General features: G+C 29.5%; 3 protein-coding genes across 8 annotated transcripts; 2 read left to right on the top strand and 1 right to left on the bottom strand.

The window, feature by feature from the left end:
* Nucleotides 1-6: 6 nt before the first annotated feature.
* On the top strand, nt 7-5,167 carry LOC105840821 (probable galactose-1-phosphate uridylyltransferase). 3 transcript variants are annotated; one of them, XM_012687909.3, is made up of 7 exons: nt 7-197; nt 3,302-3,358; nt 3,452-3,621; nt 3,966-4,171; nt 4,242-4,470; nt 4,558-4,774; nt 4,858-5,105. In XM_012687909.3, exons 2-7 carry the CDS (start codon nt 3,325-3,327, stop codon nt 5,103-5,105), a joined length of 1,104 nt encoding a protein of 367 aa, XP_012543363.1. In that variant the 5' UTR covers nt 7-197; nt 3,302-3,324. The 3 variants fall into 3 exon arrangements, with proteins under 3 accessions (XP_012543363.1, XP_012543354.1, XP_036139267.1); XM_012687900.3 differs by lacking the exon at nt 7-197 and adding an exon at nt 1,279-1,902 and having other exon boundaries at nt 4,858-5,167; XM_036283374.1 differs by lacking the exon at nt 7-197 and adding an exon at nt 1,980-2,004.
* On the bottom strand, nt 5,112-11,925 carry LOC105840807 (adenylyltransferase and sulfurtransferase MOCS3). Of its 2 annotated transcripts, none has more exons than XM_028194133.2 (6): nt 11,840-11,925; nt 6,824-7,080; nt 6,402-6,615; nt 5,997-6,298; nt 5,440-5,907; nt 5,112-5,370 (listed from the first exon to the last, which is right to left on the bottom strand). In XM_028194133.2, the coding sequence occupies exons 2-6, from the start codon at nt 7,020-7,022 to the stop codon at nt 5,219-5,221; spliced, it is 1,335 nt and encodes a 444-aa protein (XP_028049934.1). In that variant the 5' UTR covers nt 7,023-7,080; nt 11,840-11,925; the 3' UTR covers nt 5,112-5,218. The 2 variants fall into 2 exon arrangements, with proteins under 2 accessions (XP_028049934.1, XP_012543336.1); XM_012687882.3 differs by lacking the exon at nt 11,840-11,925 and adding an exon at nt 7,347-7,588.
* On the top strand, nt 8,930-20,101 carry LOC105835404 (odorant receptor 9a). Of its 3 annotated transcripts, XM_012678663.3 has the most exons (6): nt 12,234-14,619; nt 16,061-16,364; nt 18,246-18,854; nt 18,970-19,077; nt 19,149-19,301; nt 19,954-20,101. In XM_012678663.3, exons 2-6 carry the CDS (start codon nt 16,113-16,115, stop codon nt 20,014-20,016), a joined length of 1,185 nt encoding a protein of 394 aa, XP_012534117.1. In that variant the 5' UTR covers nt 12,234-14,619; nt 16,061-16,112; the 3' UTR covers nt 20,017-20,101. The 3 variants fall into 3 exon arrangements, with proteins under 3 accessions (XP_036139266.1, XP_012534117.1, XP_012534116.1); XM_036283373.1 differs by lacking the exons at nt 12,234-14,619; nt 16,061-16,364 and adding an exon at nt 8,930-9,858; XM_012678662.3 differs by having other exon boundaries at nt 19,149-20,073.
* Nucleotides 20,102-21,661: the final 1,560 nt, after the last annotated feature.

Raw genomic sequence — 21,661 nt, 5'->3', positions numbered from 1 at the left:
TTTATAGCTGTCAAATTTATTTTCAATGAACCCTCAAATGGTAACGTTGGGGTGAGATTCGAGTTATGTAGTTCAGCTTTATTTATTTCATAGTGCGCATATCATCATACATTAAATTGTTTTTCTCAGAGTCATGTGATCTTGGCTAACCTATCTTCAGTTCATTCACTTATCATTGTTAGCGTTAAAGTCATCAGGTAAGTGATATATGTATATGTATATGTTTCTCTGTTTTTTAATTACGTCAGAATAAAAGTCCTTAAATTCCGTATTGGATCCCAACATTTATCGTTTGAGGATTAAATAAAAGTCTCAGGAATTTACCCCCCAAATAGCGCGCGAAGTATATCGATCTGAGAGATGTAATCATCTTTGTGCTTATAATTTTTAATAATTTTTTGCAATTATTCAGTTTATAAAGTCATACATTGTTCTACCTGCGATCCACTCTACACCTTCCGAGACTTGCGACGAGGTCAATAATATTGTTCCATGTGGATTTTCAACTTTTTCCTAACAATAAGTTCCTGTTTTAAAAGATTCGTGTTTTTATTTATAAAAAAGACCTGTCAAAAATTACCAACTATTTCTCTTATTGGATCTATATATATAATTACCAAAAGGTCAAATAAGTATACAAATAATTTTTGATTAAAAATATACATTGTTCTTATGGCACTTTTTTGGCTATAACTTTAACGAAACACTAAAATCTTTTGAAAATTACTCAGGAGGGTGACCTTAAATAATATATGTCAAGATCATTTTGGAGCTGATTAATTTTAAAAAGTAAAAAATAAAAAGCTAAAAAATAGCGCACGCAAACGCGCGTCATGAGTCGACTCTCATAAAAAAGACATAATGAATAAGCCTCTTTTCCGCCGATTGGTTTCTCGAACAATAAAAATTAATAACCATCACATCTTTCCCCCCTCCCCCTCTCTGTGTGAACTTCGAACCCAACTTTATTTGCTCGACTTGCTCTGCTTGCCCATGATCGTTCGAAGTCCGGATCTACAATAGATGTAGTAAACCTTATGCCATAAGAAACTGACCAATTATAATTGAATGTGAGAAGAATAATCGAATATAATTGGTTAATTTCTTATGGCTTACTACACCTATTGTAGATCCAGCCTAAAACTTCTAGACCTCTCCGTGATTTTTTCGGTTGACGGCAGTCTTGTCATTTCTGATATGCAGAATACGTGACCGTGGTTGCACGTGTTCATCAACGTTTGGCGTTTCGATCATTTTTAAAGAATTGAAATATATTAAACAGTTCGTCACAGCGATTGGCCGGACGCGGTTTCGAAAGTTTTTACAGCAGGCTGGATTGCATGTAGGGGACAGTTGACAGCACTTTTCGCAAACTGTAAAATAATTGAATCGACGAAGATATCGGCTGTCTTCTTCTTTTTCGAGCTCAGTCAAGAGAGAAGGAGACAACAGATAGTTCTTTGGTCGATTCGACCGCTTGACGCAAGCTAACGAAGGGGGGGGGGGAGTAGCAGCTGTCCCCTCCACGTGCAACTGCGTGCAACCAGTGTACAATAGAAAGCTTTTGGAATGGCATCGTTGATGGTTTCATTAAGAAGAAACCACGTGTTACGTTTACTACGACTTCCACCTTCTCTCGTATCTTGTCTCGGTTTCGAGTGAGTCACATTGTGAAATGCTTCCTGACGCCCGGCAATAGTTTTTAAATTCAGCCCACGAGCTTTTACGGTTTTTTAATACAAAGTTGCAAGCTCTCGTTTGTCCGTTATCAGCATAAAAATATGGTTTCCATGAACACGAGGGGAAGATCGATATCAACGTATGTACATTAATTATCAATCGTAGCAGAATTTGCGTCGCGGAGCGTTTCCTGAGCTTTGACGCGCAAAATGCTCGCAAGAGGTGAGTGCGATCACGTGATCAATCCACGGCGTGATATCGTAACATTGAATATTTTTATCAGTATTTTTTTATGAATTCTAACAGCGTGTAGAGTCACGTGAGGTATAGCAACTATTTTTCTCTTTTTTTTTGTAAAGAAATCAATATTTTTTTTATATATTTACTGAAAATAAAAATTTATCTATTTTTATTTAAGTAATACAAAATAAAAAATATATCATGATAATATGTTGTGTTGCAATATTCTTTTACATAACTTAAAATGTTATGCGGAGAAAGAATTATGTAACATACGAAGCAATTAAAAGAATCTAATCTGTGTAAAGCTAATGATACACGATGCGATTTTTTTTGTTGATAGATTCGTGCTTTGCATATTGCTGTGATAAAAGTGCTGCTAGTCGTGATTTTATGTATATGAATTGTCTTGTGAAACTTGGCTTTATATTTCTTGGTTTCAGCCAATTATGAAGAGCAATCATAGCTGCTAATGTGTTTACCTTTTTAAATTAGAAACATGTGAAGAAAAATGTTAGCATTATTTTAATTTTAAAATAAATGTATAATACATTGTGTTATAAATGTAAATCTAATTTTTTTAATTATTAAATTTTAAATGTAATTATTATAACATTGCAGTATTAAAAAAATTGATAAGATTGGTCAAATATATGCTTTAATTATTGTAGTATTAGAATAATATATTTTAGAAATTAATTTTGTAATTGTTGTAAAAACTATAAGAGCTTTAAATTGAATTATTATTCAAACATTCTTAAATGGTAATTTTACTATAAAATTTGAAACACCATGTATTAAACATCTATTACTCCATGTTAGTATTTAATATATTTGATAAATAATTGAATGAATAGATTAACAAATTATAATCAGAAAATTTCTTTATAGTAAGAAATTTATTTTTGTAAAATATAACAATTATTATAAAAATTTCCTACCTGGATTCTTGTATAGGTTCCATTTTCTTCTCTAAATTTATTTTCTATTATTATATATTAAAATATTAGTTTTCTTTTTGAATATCTTCTTTATTTATTTTAACCTAATATTTTATCTACTTAGCAGCAAATCTCTCAAGAAAAATAATATGAGTTCTATTATTGAAAACTAACATGTTAGCATACATGGCAACACACAGTACGCTATATTTCTTATCAGCATCGGCTATTAGCACGACTATTAGCCTCGTATGCGATCTAAAAAATCACATCGTGTGCCACTAGCTTAATAATGAAGATTACAATAAAAAGTTGGTTGAACAACTTAAGTGTAATCTGATATACAATAAGTACAGCATATTTCTTGCAACTTTCTTCTCTTTGATAATATCAAAAACATTCCAAAGAATAAATAGTCTAATTCCATGAATTTTTAACAGGTAATACATCGTGGGACAAAAATATGCATGGAGATAACACATCATTTGATCCCATCGGTAGATATAATGTTTTTAGTATAAATATAATATTTTTATAATAGTATTTTTTATAACAATGATGTTTTGAATAAGGTTTAATTTTTTTTACAGAACATCAACACATAAGATATAATCCATTGAGAGGAGAATGGGTACTGGTATCGCCGCATCGTATGAAGCGACCTTGGGGAGGTCAAATAGAATCGAGTACGGAGGAGGAACTCCCGGATTACGATCCCAATAATCCACTTTGTCCAGGAAACGTTAGAGCTAGCGGAGAAGTCAGTTTGATTTATTACATTATCTGTAATGTACATTTTATTATTTTGATCTCTATAATTAAAATTCTTAACTTTATTTGGTAAAAGGATATTTTAATTATTTTCGTTTTAGTATTACACTTGCTGGCACTTTTATTCATGTTTTTATTTATTTTTTATTTGCAGAAAATTTTTGTAATGGAACAAAATTTCAAATTTTGTATATTGATATATTAGAGATTTTTTGGGATAATTTTAAGATCTATCTTCTCATTAATATGTGAATTAATAGCTTCCTAAAAATCTAATCTAAAGTTTGTCATTTCTGTTGTTATTGGATCAGTCAAGATTGTTTTGCATTATAGGTAACTCCATTATACCAAAAAACATTTTCGTTCGTGAATGACTTTCCTGCTTTATTAGAATCTGTGCCAGATCCACCAAAATCAGATGATGAATTGTTTCAAATGGGATCCGCTAAAGGTACCTGCAAAGTGATGTGCTTTCATCCAAAGTCAAATGTAACAATAGCATTGATGAGTATTTCTGACACTAAAGAAGTAATTAAACAGTGAGTGACACTTGTTAAGTACATCGGTATTTGTCACTTTGGAAAGATTAAAAAAACAAATGCATAACAGGTGGATCTGTGAAATGTTGGAGTTGGGTGATAAGTGGACTTGGGTACAGATATTTGAGAATAGAGGCGCTTTGATGGGTTGCAGCAATGCACATCCTCACTGTCAAATATGGTCCAGTTCATTTTTACCGAACGAAATTAGAATAAAAGACGGATATCTCAAAGATTATTATATGCGTAACAAAAAACCTCTTCTCATTGATTACATGCAAAAAGAAATTTTAAAAAAGGTTATTACAAAGATACAAAATAAAAAAATTTGTTTAGCATGAAATTATTTGATACGGTTTTAAATAAGTTATTAATTGAATTTACAGGATCGTATTGTAATGGAGAATCGTGATTGGATAGTTGTAGTTCCGTTCTGGGCAGTTTGGCCGTTTGAAACTATGGTATTACCAAAGAAGCAAGTGACTCGAATGCCTGATCTGTCGGAAAGCCAACAAGAAACTTTAGCTGTTATTATGAAGAGACTGTGTACAAAATATGATAATCTCTTTCATTGTTCTTTTCCATATTCGATGGGTTGGCATGGTATACAATTATTTTTTGATATTTACCTTTTAGTATATTTCAATATAATTCATAGTTACTGATTTATTAATTTGTAATTAAAGGTGCTCCAACGGGTCTATATAATCACGATGATTATCCATATTGGACTTTTCATGGAATATACTTGCCACCTTTATTACGATCTGCTACCATAAAGAAGCACATGGTCGGCTATGAACTTCTAGCTCAAGCACAGAGGGATCTAACACCAGAGCAAGCAGCAGAAAAGTTAAGAAACTTACCAGATGCTCATTATAAGCAACCAGAAACTAGTTTAACTGTAGAAGATATAGAAAAATATTCGAAATAATTGTGTTTTTAGATATATATTTTCTATAGTTATTTATATGAAAATCTAAGAACGCAAATTTTTATATTACATTAGCCTGATGCTATACTATTCAATAAAAATATATTAGTACATTAATATTTTGGAAACTTTGGATCGATCTTATTGCTCCAAGCGTGAATACCTCCAATTATGTCTCTTATCTTTAAGGTATCTTCGGTAAATACTTTTTTTAGATATTGAGCAGCTTTTTGCGAATCATTACCACGCCTACACAGAAGATACACTGAAAGAGCAAAATCCTATTTTAATCGCACAAAAAATTTTAACTACAGAATTATATAGATTTACTTACAATCTACTGAATGATGTTCTTCTTGCATTTTCTTTATACTGTCCTTTATTAGCTTTAAATTATGATCCTTGCTTAACTGTGTGAAAGGAATATTAATAGAATCCTGTAAATGGCAGATTTGATATTCTTCAGGTGAACGTACATCGATTAGTACGTGAGGTTTTGATTCAATTTCAGTAATCTGATTGTATTCCTCAACTGATATTCTCTCTTCTTTCTTCAGTAAATTTAAATTAGGCTCTTTGTCATTAGCCTTTGCGCCACAGAATTTTTCATAATCTATTAATTCATTTATAATGCGATGTTCTCCGCAAATTGCACAATTTACATTCTTTGGACGTAAGCGTACGTTGTGGAATTTAGTTTCCACTCCATCGAATAATAATAATCGTCCCGAAATTATGTCGGGCATATCAAGTATTATTTTCATTGTTTCTAATGCTTGCAATACACCAATTGTTCCCACAGCTGATAATATTGAAAAAGGAGAAAACAAAAATAATATACATTTGACTATAAATTATGAAATATATATAGAAGTTAATAGAAATTTTTACCTGCACCAAGAACACCTCCATCCCCACAGTTTGTTACAGTTTCTGGTGGTGGTGGCTCAGGAAATATGCATCTGTAGCAAGGGCCATTATTATAATTAAACACTGACAAATGTCCTTCAAATCTCAGTGCTGAGCCAGAAACCAGTGGTTTACTGCTCAAAACACATGCATCATTTAACAGATAGCGAGTGGCTACATTGTCTGTCGCATCTATTACAACATCGTACTTCCTTACGATATCCAAAGCATTTTTACTGTCTAATTGGATTTTATACGGCGTGACCTTTACATAACTATTTAGCCTGTGAGAACAAAAATATAAAATAAATAAAACTTAACAATAAAAAAATTACATGGAAAAAATTATGTTATGTCTGCAAAGTTTTCATATTTCTAGTTTTATACCGATTAAGATTTTCAGCCGCTGCAATCACTTTGGCGGTACCAACGTTTGTTTCTGTGTACAATAGCTGTCTATGAAGATTGTTTATTTCAATATCATCATAGTCTACGATGCCAATGTGACCAATGCCAGCGCATGTCAAATACAGTGCGGCTGGGCAACCAAGGCCACCAGCTCCTACAATAAGTACAGAGCTATCCTTTAGTTTCTTTTGACCTAAAAGCAGAAATCAGAATCTATTAGAAAAAAGTTACACATTTCTCTTTTTGTATATAACATGATATATGTAGTAATATATTAATATTTTTCTTTATGTATATGACAAGCTGAATCAATCAATATTATTACAAGATAGTGTAATTATATATTTTATTAAAAACTCAGAAAGTATGTAACTTTTTTTTATAAGATAAATATCATATACCCTTCACGCCAACTTCTGTCAAAAAGAGTTGTCGACTGTATCTACAAATTTCGTCATTGTTTAAACCATATTCTTGTGTGACTTGTCTTTGACATCGCAAATGAGCTAACTTAGTCTCTTTCATGCGCAACAATTCACGTAATTTTGTAATTTCTGCTACTAATTCCTTCTCACACGCGTCTATCGATTCGTTGTCCATTGTAGTATAAGGCCAGAGTAATTCAATTTTATTTTAAATCAATTTCTTACATTTATTCCTATTAAATTTGAAGACATTTGAAGATTAATATAATTATCAATATAAATCAATTAAGAATATCAATAATAATTTTGAGAAAATATTTAAAATAAAAGTGTTAAACTTGGATTAAAGCGTTTTTATTCTATTTATTTTGATTTATTTATTCTAACATCATATGATCAAAACAAGATTTGGAAAGTTAAATCGCAACATGATATTATAAAAAGACTAATATATGGATTATTAGTTTTCTTTGGTATCAGTTAAGCTCCTTTAACTTACTAAAATCTCTTGATGCAATTCGCTTAATTTTATTTGTAAAAAAAGAATTTTAATATAAAGTTTTATTGTTGAAAGCAACGTTTTTTAAGGTTAGAAAATCTTATTTATCTATCAGCAACCAGCAATCAGCACGTGGAGAAATTTCACACATGCGCAGTAACGTAAATTTTTGTAAGCGCGTAAAAAAACATATTTAAATGTGTTCAAAAATAAATAATAATACAAAAATATTTTTTATATTATTTAATAATAATAATTATGTATTATTGTGGTTGCACAAAGTTATATAATTATAATTATGGTTGTAGAAATTAATATAAATGTAATGGTGTTTAAAACTTATTTACTTAGATAAAGCAGCAATAATAATATTGGTTTTACTACCCTGGTGAAAATGTAAAATCGAAGCGTAAGACGAATGTAAAGGAAGAGTAATAGAAGCGTTAACAAACCTTCTACGAAGCATAAATTAAAACAATGAAATATATGTAAAAAAATTCTTTTTCTGTTTTAATTTACGCTTCGTAGAAGGTTTGTTAACGCTTCTATTACTCTCCCTTTACATTCGACTTACGCTCCGATTTTACATTTTCACCAGGGTACATTAGCAATAAATAAAAAATTATAATTTATATATAAGTGGTCGTCTCCAAAAAAAACAAGAATTTTTATGAAAATTAAATCAATAAATTATAAAGTATAAATACAAATGTAAATTAATATAAATATTAGTATAAATTATATGTATAATTTATACTAATATGTATAATTAGCTACTAATATTAATATGTATAATTAATATGTATAATTGGCTACTAACGTTTCAAAGTCCCGAGAGATAATACGCAAATGATAGCCAATAAAAAATTCCCCAAAAAGTTGAAACTGCAATCTTTCAACAGTTTAATTTTTCAAGGTAGATGGTAAAGTCTCTCCCTCTCTCCGGACTTGATGCCATTAACAGCAAATCCGCCATATCGAACGTATCGGACACGTTAACTGATATCTTCAGCGACACTTTCTCAGTTCAAAGTTCTCTAACAAAAATCTTTCTTGAAATTCGTACTACTATGCGACAGCTAAATTTAATATGACAAATGTTTTCTCTAATTTCGTATAAAATGTGACAATAGTTTGAAACTTATCGTTCCTATAAAAGATATGTTTTAAACACGTTATTTTAAACTACGGTAAAAGTAAGAATATTAATAAAATCACATATAATAATGTTAATGTATGACTTCTAATAGTGACATTAAAAAATTATAATTGTTCAAGTTTTTAGAAATAGTTAAGGCTGGTTTCACAATCTTCGGTTACTTTTAATATACATTTAATATACATTAACATTAAGGGCCGATTTTACAAACTCCGATTAAATTAAGCGACTGATGGTTATTCCATTGACCAATCATATTTGTCGTTAAGCGAAATTAACAAATGCGATTGGTTTCCAATAGAATAACCGGCTGTTTAATTTAACCGGAGTTTGTGAAACCGGCCCTTAGTGTTAATGTATATTAAAGTGTTAATATATATTAATATATATGTTAATATAAATTATTGATAATAACAGTTTAAATACCATTAAAAATATTTAATCGTGATAATTGCCATCATTATTATTATTAAAATTATACGAAAATGCAACTATTAAAAATACAATATTGAGAAAGTAGAAAATGAGATATTTGCTATTTTTAAGAAAAACTTTAATTTCTTCTCTGTGAATATCAAATCAAATACAAAAACTTTAATTTTTTAGCATTTTAAAATTTGAGTGTTTCTATTTTAAAATTCTTTCCATCTATAACTCTTTTAGCGTTTTCTACTGGGAAAACTAGTGCAACACTGGTGCGCACTGAGTGCAATTTTATTGTTTTACTGTAAAAATCAGTTCACATATTTTCAGTGTTTAATGTTCTACTGACAAAATTGATGCAAAAAAATTGCACCGAGTGCAACTTTTGCTCCACCGTCTTTCGAGGCGGTGGAAGGTGCCAGTGCAAATTAAATAGATCGATGTTATGTTCGTGCTTTAAGGTATTACATTAAAGTATTATGTTATTACATTATTTTAGTAAACTTTATAACAATAAAATTGTTTAATTTTTAAACCTGTCTAATGACGTGTTCCACTGAACCACACTAAAGCTGCACTATTATTGCGCTAGTGGAGTTTTCATCGAAATCTACCGCAGCATTGGTGCTGCACCAGTTTTCCCAGTAGAAAACGCTATTTGAGTTTTTCAACGTGCAGATATCATTATGGTTGATAAACAATTATAAGCGTATCGGACGTTTCTTTCGAATTTTTCTAATCATCTGTGGTTGTTGGTACATGCCTACAAAATCTAGTAAATCTACATATTACAGATCAATTTGTGGGATTTTATTAGAGATTATGTACATGTTATTACTCTTCAGTGTAAGCTATAACTACAGACATAACTTGACAATTATGATAAAATTTATAGGCATAGCTACATCTGCAGTTAGCGTCATTCTCAAGGTACGAATTAGGAATTAGGACCTAGTAAGCAAAAAATATCTAGCATTTATTTCATGTGTATTTTTAAACACTAGAACATTACATTGCGCGCGCTTCGCGCGCGCCATTTAACCTTTTTATATTGAACGTTGCACTTATTCTTTTTCTGTATTTATATTCAGTTTATATGCAAATAATTTTATTCTCGAATGTTTTTTAGTTATTTTTGTTTCTTATTTCTTCTCTCTAAAACTCAAATTTTTTTCTCACTCGCTGTGTCTCCTAATTACTTGCCAAATGTAATCTCTTGCTCTATATTTTCATGTTGTTCAATATTACTCTCACACACTTTACCATATTTAATCTCCTTCTCTATCTCTCACGCTCTCTCAGTCTCTCACTATCACTCTCCCTCTCTCTCTCTCTCTCTCTCTCTCCACTTTCCTTTTCTTCTCTCTTTTAATAAATCATCCTGTGTCAAAAATATAAAATACACAATCTGTTAAAAGTTTAAAAGCTATATTAAAAAGAAATATATATATATTTAAAAACTACTTGTTATTTCTCTTTATTTCTTCTCTCTAAAGCTCTCTTTGTCACTCGCTGTGTCTCCTAATTACTTGCCAAACATAATCTCTCGCTCTCTCCTTTTCAAACTATTAATTTATTTATCTACCTATCTCTTTCCGATCAAACTTCTTTCTTTCTGAAAGATATATTTTTTAAAATAAAATTTTAAATTATAATTGATAATACATTTACTCTTCAAACTTTCTCTATTATCAGTCAATGTACGCTTATAAACTATATATCTATCTCTTTCCTATCCTACTAAGGAAAGAATACAGAAAGATTATTACGTAAAATCAAATTCTTAGATACCTAATATTATACTTTATTATTACAGCACCTTCTACCTCTCACACTCAAACTCTCACACTAATCTCTTTTTCTTTCTCTATCAAATTTCTTTCATTTTTCAAATACGGGAACTGGCTCTTTATCTCTTTCTTAATCAAATTTTGTTACTCAAATATTTCTTTCTATTTTTCAAATACGGAGAACTCAAAAGTTTCTGAAAACTGTCAAATACGCTGAACTGTCAAACGACAGAGTGAAGCATATGTCACACAGAACGAACTTGAAAACCAATTCCAACAGTTTAGTACCATCTACTACACTCTTCTCTTACAAGGGAACCTCGCGAACTCGAAAATTCAGATTTTAATAAAACTTGGCATAAATGTAGAGGGGGTAAATACATGAATTTAGAAATTTTTAGTTGGTGCCCAAAAACGGTTTAAAGGGGTGAAACCACCCTTCAAAGTTGAGATGATTTTTGCGGTTTTTCGATATATGTCGTAAATTAAACAAAATATAAAAAAATGTTTCCTACGAAAGTTTTACAGTATAAATATCTTTATTTAACTATGCTATTTATTTAAAAAAAATTTTTTATAATTTTCTTTTTTTTTCCGAAAAATGAATAGCGTAGTTAAATGGAGGTATTTATGTTGTAATACTTTCGTATGAAACTTTTTTTTATATTTTGTTTAATTTACGAGATATATCGAAAAATCGCAAAAATGTCTCAACTTTGAAGGGTGGTTTTACCCCTTCAAACCGTTTTTGGGCACCAACTAAAAATTTCTAAATTCATGTATTTACCCCCTCTACATTTATGCCAAGTTTCATTAAAATCTGAATTTTCGAGTTCGCGAGGTTCCCTTGTTAGTGTCGGTTAGGCTTTTAATAAACATTTCTTAATAATTCTATATTTTTTTTAAAGAAAGAGTTTTAAACATTATTTATTCAAAGATAAATATAATATTGTGATATTAGACGTGCCGTGTCAATTTGTGGGTAATGGGTAATTTATTTGTTTTGCAAGATAAAAAAATATGCATCTTTGATTTTTCAATGTGACAAGATTCATAATAAATCGCGACTCTCTAATAAATTTTCACCAGATATTAAATGATTTTTTTTAAGAGTAACTTACGCAAAGTGAAAAAATAAGGGCAATAATATTTTCACGCCTGTGTAAAATGTCCATACTGATATATACATATAATAGCCATTATAAAAGCACTGATCTTGGCGTATGTTATGCCTTCGTATATCTATATCGGATTATACGGATTCCATATAATCGGCGATTTCTGTCACTTATGTTTGACAACAAACTATGCCTTGTCGATCAACAAGGGGATGGATACTTCTGAACAATTCCTGACAATTTTTTGTATTATCTTCATCAGCTCACGGAGACAATTCTTGGATCGTTCCTTGACAGCGAGCGGTGTCGACAGCGCTTTTAACTTTTATGTCTTTCAATTTTCCTCGACGCTCCATGCCATGACTTTTAGGCTCATAAATCCTCAGCCAACTGAAAAATTTTCAGATATGTTGAAAACGTGCATGGAAAAGCAGGAGAAATTATTACGATGCCGCAACACATTAGAACACATCTATGGACATCACTTTTTGGCAACATTATTACCAATGTGTTTTTTTGCTCCTTACTATAATATGATGCGAGGCAAGTACGTACATTAAAAAAAAAATCAATGCTTTATTCCCTATTAATTCACTGTGTTGTACGCAATCAATCGTGAAATAATAAATGTTACAATCATGCAATTATTATCGTGACATTACATGCTAATACAACATAATAAATCTGAACACATATTTTAATTCTACACTAGAAAAACATCTCCACTGAGAAAAAATGTTAATTTGACTATATTTTTCAACTCAATTAAATTTCTTTAATTCAAATATTTATTCATTTAACTTAAATACATAAATATTTGAATTCAAATTTGAAACAAATGTGTTGTTATTCTTATTGCTCTCTATGTATGTAAACCACGAAGCAATTTGGATGACAGGGCAAATCGGATGAAGATAAGAGTTGACTGATTGATTAGAATACAACAAATATAATATAAATACTTATTTTAATCCGATTCGCCTCGATTTACTCTACATATAAAATTATTATTTGAATAATTGAAAAAAATCAAATAATTTTTCTAAAATGTTTATATAATGTTATTTTAAAGTGTTCAAAGAATACACATAAAGTCAACATTTTTTAATTTTATTTTAATGTTACTTGCCTTCGGGAGGTAACGAAAAAATATCGAATACAAGAGACTGAAAGAGAAGTCGCATCCCGCATCCCTTGTTGTTTCTTAACTGCTTATGTTTCTAAAACTTTCAACTTACCCCATATGCTAAAATTCTTCCCTCGCGTACACATATCTAACGACGCTGTCACGACGACGTTACAATCGACGACATAAAGCAACGCTTTTTATCTTGTAATAAAAGAGAATTGTAAATTTGCATGTCTTTTACCGGAAATATCGATTACTCTACATATGAAATTATCATTTAAATAATTGAAAAATCAAATAATTTTTCTAAAATATTTATATAATATTATTTTGAAGTGTTCAAAGAATACACATAAAATCAACATTTTTAAATATTATTTTAATATTACTTGCCTTCAGGAGGTAACGAAAACAATATCGAATGCGACTGACTGAAAGAGAAGTCGTATCCCGCAACCCTTTGTTGCTTCTTAACTGCTTATGTTTCTAAAACTTTCAACTTACCCCATATGCTAAAATTCTTCCCTCGCGTACACATATCTAACGACGCTGCCACGACGACGTTACAATCGACGACATAAAGCAACGCTTTTCATATTGTAATAAAAGAGAATTGTAAATTTGCACGCTTTTTACCGGAAATATCGAGCTCAATGTTACATTGCGTGTCACTGATTGATACACTTTGATGCGACCCGAAACCGACCAGAACCCAAAATATGATTTTATATTTCGCTGTTTTGTTATGTCATAATAAAATAATAATAATAATAATTTTTTATTATCTGAATTAGTTCTTGTAAAGAATATCGCTATGCGAGATAATAATTATGACTTTAGTACAGGCAAATTTATGGAAAGTTGTGGAATATCAACGACTAAATCCGCATATATGCGTGTATTTAACAATATCTTCAAACAATGATTTAGTAAAATCTAAAAAAAAAAAAATACTAATAATGCAAAGATACAAGTCTGAAAAGTAACAAACATATGTATTCGAATAAGATCTTTATCTTATCAAACTGTTTACTTACATCTCTAGACCACAATTCTAAGTATCAATATTCTTCCGTTCGCAGGCAGACAGCTAACAATGGTATACTGACTATAATGTGATCGATAACAGAGAGTTTTCTTTATATCGTACAAGAAAAGGGAATTGTAAATTCGTCTGCTTTTAATTAATTAAATGAGAAAAGTATTGTAGTCCTGATACAATTTATATAGTACAACTTACGCGACCCGTACGACTTTTCATTCCCTTTGAAGTGCAATTTTTCTTATATATCTCACAGTTTGTCTACAGTCCTAACTAACTAAAAAAATGTAGCCCGTTTTGACCGAACTTTATACAATAACACATTAAATTGGTCGCTATTAGCTATTAATATTTTAAAGTCTCTATATACAATACGCAAATGATAGTCAATAAAAAGTTCAAAGAAAACTGCATCAATGTAAATTGCAATCCTTCAACAATAATTTAAATTTTCAAGATAGGAGGTAAAGTCTTTCCCATTCTCTTGACTTGAAGCTATTAACAGTGAATCCGTCATATCGAACGTATCGGACACGATATTTTCAGCGATATTCTTAGTTCAAAGTTTTCTAACGAAAAAGTCTTTCTCAAAACTCGCACCGTGTGTGACAGGTAATTTCAACGTGATAAAATAAATTTCCTCAGGTTTTATATAAAGGGATAATCTATATGAAAATGTATTGCTTTTTTTTTAAAGATGTTTGAAATATATTATTTGAAATATTCGTAATTATATAAATTATAATAAAATCATAATTTACTCTACATGTCTATTCTATATGTAACATTATCATTTCAGTATTTCAAAAAAAAAAAAAATCAAATAACTTTTCTAAAATGTTTATACAATATTATTTTTAAATCAATCAAAGAATTTACACATAAAATAAACATTTCTAAATTTTACTTAAATGTTCCTCAATTACTTTAATGTTACTTTCTTTCAAATTTTACTAATTTAATGTTTGAGAACATTGTTAAACTTACGCATACGTACTGATTAGCTCGTTTTGTGCTACTCCTTTTTTCGTAATAATACAACGGAATATAAAATCGTGTTCCAAGTTTCGAATTTCGCGTTGCATAAAAGTGTACACGATTAATGACACGATTAATGACACGAGTCGTTCCAGTTTGATGTTTCTGGCAAGGAAATCCAAAACAATTTTCTTTTATTACTAGATAAACAGGGTTGCTTTATGTTGTCGGTTGTAACGTCTTAGTAGCGTTGCTAGATCCCCCAGAAAGTTACAATAAAATTCAAGAGCAAGTGATTGAAATTGAATTCGTAATTCTATTGTGTCTGCGACTGCTTGTATTTTTTAAATTACCAACTTACCCCATATATTAAAATTCTTCCTTTGCGTGTACGTATCTAGCAAATATCTGAATTTTTGTTAGATTTTTCCAATAATACTCAATAATAAAAAAGTCACTCGACAGAAAGTTTAAAGTAAGCTGCGACAATGTAAATTGCAATCCTTTTTAACAATAATTCTAATTTTTTCCACAATAATTGTATAAACATACAACTATAAATGTTAATATTATTAATCTAACTATCAATTACATTTTAAATATCATTAAAAATACAATATTTAATTTTAATAATTATCATTGTCATGATTAATACAATAGGTCATAAAGAAATTAAATCTTTTATAAAGAAAAATCTTTAATCTTTTATTTAAAAAATATTAGATTATAATACAAAAATAATAGAAATTTTGCTATTTTTGAAATAGTAATTGTAAAAAGTGCTTAATATTTGAAATTACCAAAAAATGTATGTTATAAGGAAAATTAAGATTATTGTATTCAAACATTTCCATGGTTTATATTTTAGTATATTTTAGGAGCCTAATGTTTTACTAAAAAAATTCTAATAATTTTCTATTAATCCCATTACTTTTGCAAACAATCAAATACAATATTAAAAAAGCAGAAAATCAGAGATATTTAATATACTTAAGAAAATTTTATTTTTTCTCTACAAGTATTAAATACAAAAATTTTAAATTCGTTGAAATTTTAAAACATTGAATTTTTCCAGTTTAAAAGTCTTTTCATCCATCACTCTTTGAGTTCTTTAATGCGCGAATATCATGACTGATAAACAATATCAAGCGTATAAAACATACCAACGCTTTACTCAAATTTGTTTAACTATCGGTGGTTGTTGGTACATGCCAACAAAATCCGGCAAGCCTGCATATTACTGGCCAGTTTGTGTGGTTTGTCTAACAATTATGAATGCAGTGATAAGATTCAATTTAATCTACATCTCTAGACATAACTTAGTACATATGATGAAATTCGTAGGAAATTTGATGTCTGCAATTGGCTGTCTTATCAAGGTACTAATTGATAAAAATTTGCATTTTATTATGTAAGAGAATGAGATTAAAGGCATACTGTATAATATATAATAAAAACACAATAACATATTCATATATTCGTCCATTAAGTTTTGACCAAGCAATAGCTAGATTATAAAGTTAAATTATTCTGATAATTGTCTATCTGAAAGTCAAAAAATACATTTCTTTCTGTATGTATTTTTTATGTACATTGACATTTTTTCAAAAAATCAACCGGAGAAAAGATTTATATTAAAAACTATTTGATCAAAAATAAATTACGAAAGTTCATTGTCAGTGTGCCTCAGTTAAAGTTTTAATAAACATTTTTGATAATACTATATTTTTTGTAAAAAAAGAAAATTTAACTTAAAATTCAAGTATCACATTTGGAAAAAGAGTTTTGTTGCATTAAATGGAAATCTGATAGATTTAATCAATATATCTAATCAGAAATCTGAATTGTATGAATTACTGGAATATAATAAAAGTCAAACGTTCTGGTTATAAAATCTTCTATTATTATATAACCAGAAAGTCTGTTTTACAAAACATATACTCAATTATGTATATTAAATTTTCGCTCTGGTTGAAATTTTGTTATATGTATTGTTACGTCTGGCAGACTCCACGTTTCTCTTGGTCAGAGAAACAAATAAGATTACAAAAGAAATTTTGTTTCAACGCTCTCCGATAATTTTTTCATGCGTTGAGAATTCGTCTGTTAGAAACGTGACGATAAAACACATAGATGGATGAAACGACCAAGTTGATAAATTTCAACTCCTTTTGAATATTGAGTCAACAAACAATAAATTCTGAACGTAGAAATACAAAAACAAGCTCGATCGCGTTCGAAGCAAGATTTTACGTTTTCTGATAAAAAATGAGCAATAAAGAATCCAAACATTAGTAAAAAATAAATAACCGTTTGCGTGTGATTCTCGCCATCCTTTACTCTCTCATGACCTCAAGGATCTCCAGTGTGATCCTCGAGACGTCCCTCTTGCATCTCAAAATCTTGAGGAACCCCAGTGTGATCCTTGAGACATCTCTCCATCCTCTTCTTCCCAACCCGAAGAACTTAGTGTTCCTCGAATCTCTCCTACTATTTCAATCCCCGAAGAACTCAGTGTTCCTCAAATCTCTTCGAGTATCCCTGTTTTCCTCACGTAATTATTTAGTAAACCCTTCGACTATTTCCTTGTTCCGCGTTTACCGTTAAAACTATGGAATTAAAATGAAAAATTCTTTTTATTTCCCTTTCTTCGCCCACATACTTGTATATATAATATCTGTACAACTATATTACATGCTCACTATGCGTTTTAAATTCGATTATATCACCGTTATTACAAAATTATCAAATCATGACTTCAGCGCTTTGTATTTTTATTATTTTGTTATTAGAATAAATACTTTTGTTAATTTTACGTAAAACTGTATCATTTATTTAAGTTTTTACGACCTCCCTTCATCCCGAACAAAGATAGCACTTGGTTCGATCCCGAGTTAAAGCGATTCAATTCATTGACTTGAAACTTGGACCGATAGACGCACGACTCGAAAACGGATTATAACGGGCTTATCGGCACGCTGACCGACATTTTTCAGTCACAAAAAGTACGTTCGACCCGAGGCACCTCTCTTAATTTGCGTGCCTACGGGAATTACACGTTTGGTTATGTACTTCCCTGCCTTACCTGTTCTCCCTGAGATATCCTTCCAATCAAAATAAATAAAGTTAAATCCTATAAGGCTGGACGTAACAGTATGATATATAATCAATATAATATCGCGATATTAGATGTGCTACGTCTAATTGTAATTTCTTTATTTCATAAGAAATAGAAATATACATTTCTGATTTTCTTTAAGGTAATAAGCTTTTTGATAAATCGCGGCTCTTTGATAAATCATCACCGGACGCTAAATGAGTCCTTTGAGGAGGAGTTTATGCAAAACAAGAAAATCCGGACTATGATATTGTCGTCTCAACGTAAAATTTACATTGTGACGTATACATATACTACCATATTGGTTACATTGCTGCTTATGATTTATGCAGCTTCGTATATCCACATAATTCGCGATCTTTTTCACTTACGTTTGACTATAAATTACACTCTGCCGATGAGTAAAGGATATGGATACTTCTGGTCTGTTCCCGACAATTTTTTGTATCATCTTCATCTGCTTATAGAGACAATTTTGAGTTCCCTCGGTGTCGTAACGGCGAGCGGCGTCGACAGTATTTTTGGCTTTTATGTCTATCAATTCGTCTCGACGCTTCGTTTTATGACTTTCAGGCTCTCGAATAATTTGTCCATTGAAAGTTTTTCAGATCAGTTAAGAACGTATATAAAGAAACATCAGAAGTTACTGCAATGTCGCAACACGCTAGAACACGTCTATGGACCCATCATTCTTTGGCACGTTATTACCAATGCTATGTTTATGTGCACAATGATGTACGAGATGATACACGTACGTAAATAGTATATTAATGCAAAAATTGGCACTCAATCTTTTAATCAGCTATATATTATGTATAATCAATTCTCTAATATAATATTATATAATTATTAAATGTTTGCAACAGTTATCGAATTTTAATCTTCGCTACGTGTTAATATTTCTAATGTACACTTCAGTAAAGCTGTTTCAAACGTTTATATACGCATGGTGCGGCACCATTCTTACAAATGCAGTAAGTTTTACTGATTTGATAAAACAATTATTATAACAGAAAACAATTTGTTTTCTATTATATAAATTTAGAGCGAAGATTTTCGTAATGGGATATATTTTGGTAAATGGCATAATTCGAAACTCGATCATTACGTAAGAGTAAATGTTATTCTGATGCTGATGCAAAAACCAATGACTATAAAAGCAATTTTTTTATCCGTCGATATAGTCATGTTCGCTAATGTAAGTTTTTACATTATAATCACCCGTGTAAGTCTGAGTAAAACCTTAACAGAATCATTCAGTTTTATCGCGCGTTAATGTTCTAACACCATTTACATTTAATTTCCACAAATCCAGGAATATGAATTCTACATTGTCAAAGTTCAACACTGAATAAAAAAAATTCAATTGTTTTAATTTTAATCTACTCAGAAAACATTAAGTTATCTTGTATGGATAAAATGTATCAAAAATATCTTTAAAATATTTCTAGAAGAGAAATATTTCTAAAATATGTCTAAAAACGTTTTAAAAATATTTTTAAGATATTTGCTACATAAGATATTTTCTAAAGGACTATGCCCAATTGCGTTAACGCTTCTTTTACATTTGATTGTTTTAATTTACGCTTTAGAAGGTTTGTTCACGCTTCTATTACTCTCCCTTTACATTCGTCTTACGCTTCAATTTTATATTTTCATGAGAGTAATAGGATCCTATATGTTAATTAAAAATTTCTTTTACTAATGAAGTTAGTTGACTTTTTAGAATTTCTATTGATTTTAATTTTTGCAAAATATAAAAGAACATCTTTATTTCATTCAGTTAATAATATTCAGTTTTTCTTTTTTTGCATGTTGATCTAATGATTTTGTTTCATTTTTATTGACAGCTTATACATGCTACAGTATCCTATTTCTTCTTGTTGAAATCTCTCAGTGATAAAGGTGAATAAAAATAGACCAATGCTTGTATTAGAATAATTATTAACACAAAACATTGTAACACTATTATGAATATATAAAGGTACAATGCATTATTAATTCAATATTACACTGTTAATTTATATTAAAAAATAGTATAACGTACACTTAAAAAAATACTTTTTAAAATAAATCTATTTTTTAAATCTGTTTCTCTTAAGTAAAGAAAATATTTATTAGATTTAAAAAAATGATTATACAATCAAAGAAATACTTTTTAAATATATAATATAATTTCTTTTTAATTTAAGTCTTTTAATTAAAAAAAAGATTTCTTTGATTTTAAATGCTGTAACGTAAAAAAATTAACAATTTTTTAAGAAAAAAATGGATGTTCTTAAATATAAAAATAGTTAACCAAAATTTAAAACACTTATGTGTTTAAAAAATAAGCAAGATATAAATAAATTAATTTGTAAATATAAATTATTTATTTACAATGAAAGATTTATGGATTTGTTTTAAATAAAAAGTTCTTTAAAGGTCAATTTACACATATCCGTTATCAGGAATTAGTGTCATATCCGCTCAGATCCGTAATTTTCCATCAATGTCAGTGCATGATAATAAATATTGTCCCTTTGGTTTGAATGAACATGTTCACACATGTCCGGCACAATAACGTGATCAGCTCAGTTCAGTATCCGTTCAGTGACATTGTGTTCATCGTCAACGATATTTTTACTTTTTCACGGATGGATTACGATGATCAGTATTTACCTGTGGTTCATCCAATATCAAACAAGTTACTTTTTTAGAACCAAGTCTTGGATTTAAATGCAAATTACACGTGGAAACAGTCATTCAGTGACAAAAATGTCACGGATGTCATTGACACGGTACTGATACGGCATTGACACGTTACGGATATGTGTAAATTGACCTTTATTTGAAAAATTTTGTAACATATGAAATTGAGCGAATAGTCGAACACGACGTTGTCGACAAATAGCTATACAAAGTTTTTTTTTTTTTTTAATTGAGAAACTACACACAATAGAATAAAAGGTGCAACATTATTTCTTTTTTTAATCATTTTTTAAAGAAATAGTAGATATTTTAAAACAAATGCCAAAATTGGACTTCAAAGTAGAAATTAATAGAATATTTTTATAGTATAATATACATATTTTTTGTTAAAAAATATTTTTTCTTAATTTAAAAAGACATTTCTTTGCAATTAATAAAATATATTAATTTATTTTAAATAAAAGTAGAGAGTTATTTAGTTAAAAGTAGAGAGGAACCTGCAGTAAATAAGGCTTTTATATACTAGAAAAAAAAGTTTTGTTGTTTTATGAGAAATTCTGATTGAGATTCAACCTGTTCGTTTGTTCTAAAATGGACGATACAAATTTTGTAGTTGGAATTACCAGAGGATTCTGGTTAATTCCATCCTGTTTGAATCTACCAGAATTTCTCGTTAATTTTACAACGTTAATTTTACTAATTGTTTTGTTAGGTTTACAAAACTTTACAAAAATTTCTTGTTAATCTTATTATATTGTTTTATTAGGTTAACACAATTTTTTAAATTATAAAACGAGTTTGGATAGAGTTTTTAAATTAATTGTATATTACTAACCTCTAAAAATCTCTATATAGCTATCGAAATTC

The sequence above is a fragment of the Monomorium pharaonis genome, chromosome 2 (assembly GCF_013373865.1).
Source record: "Monomorium pharaonis isolate MP-MQ-018 chromosome 2, ASM1337386v2, whole genome shotgun sequence".
Lineage (NCBI taxonomy): Eukaryota > Metazoa > Arthropoda > Insecta > Hymenoptera > Formicidae > Monomorium > Monomorium pharaonis.
Note: the sequence above shows the minus strand (reverse complement) of the source record. Positions and strands in the feature narration are given on the sequence as shown.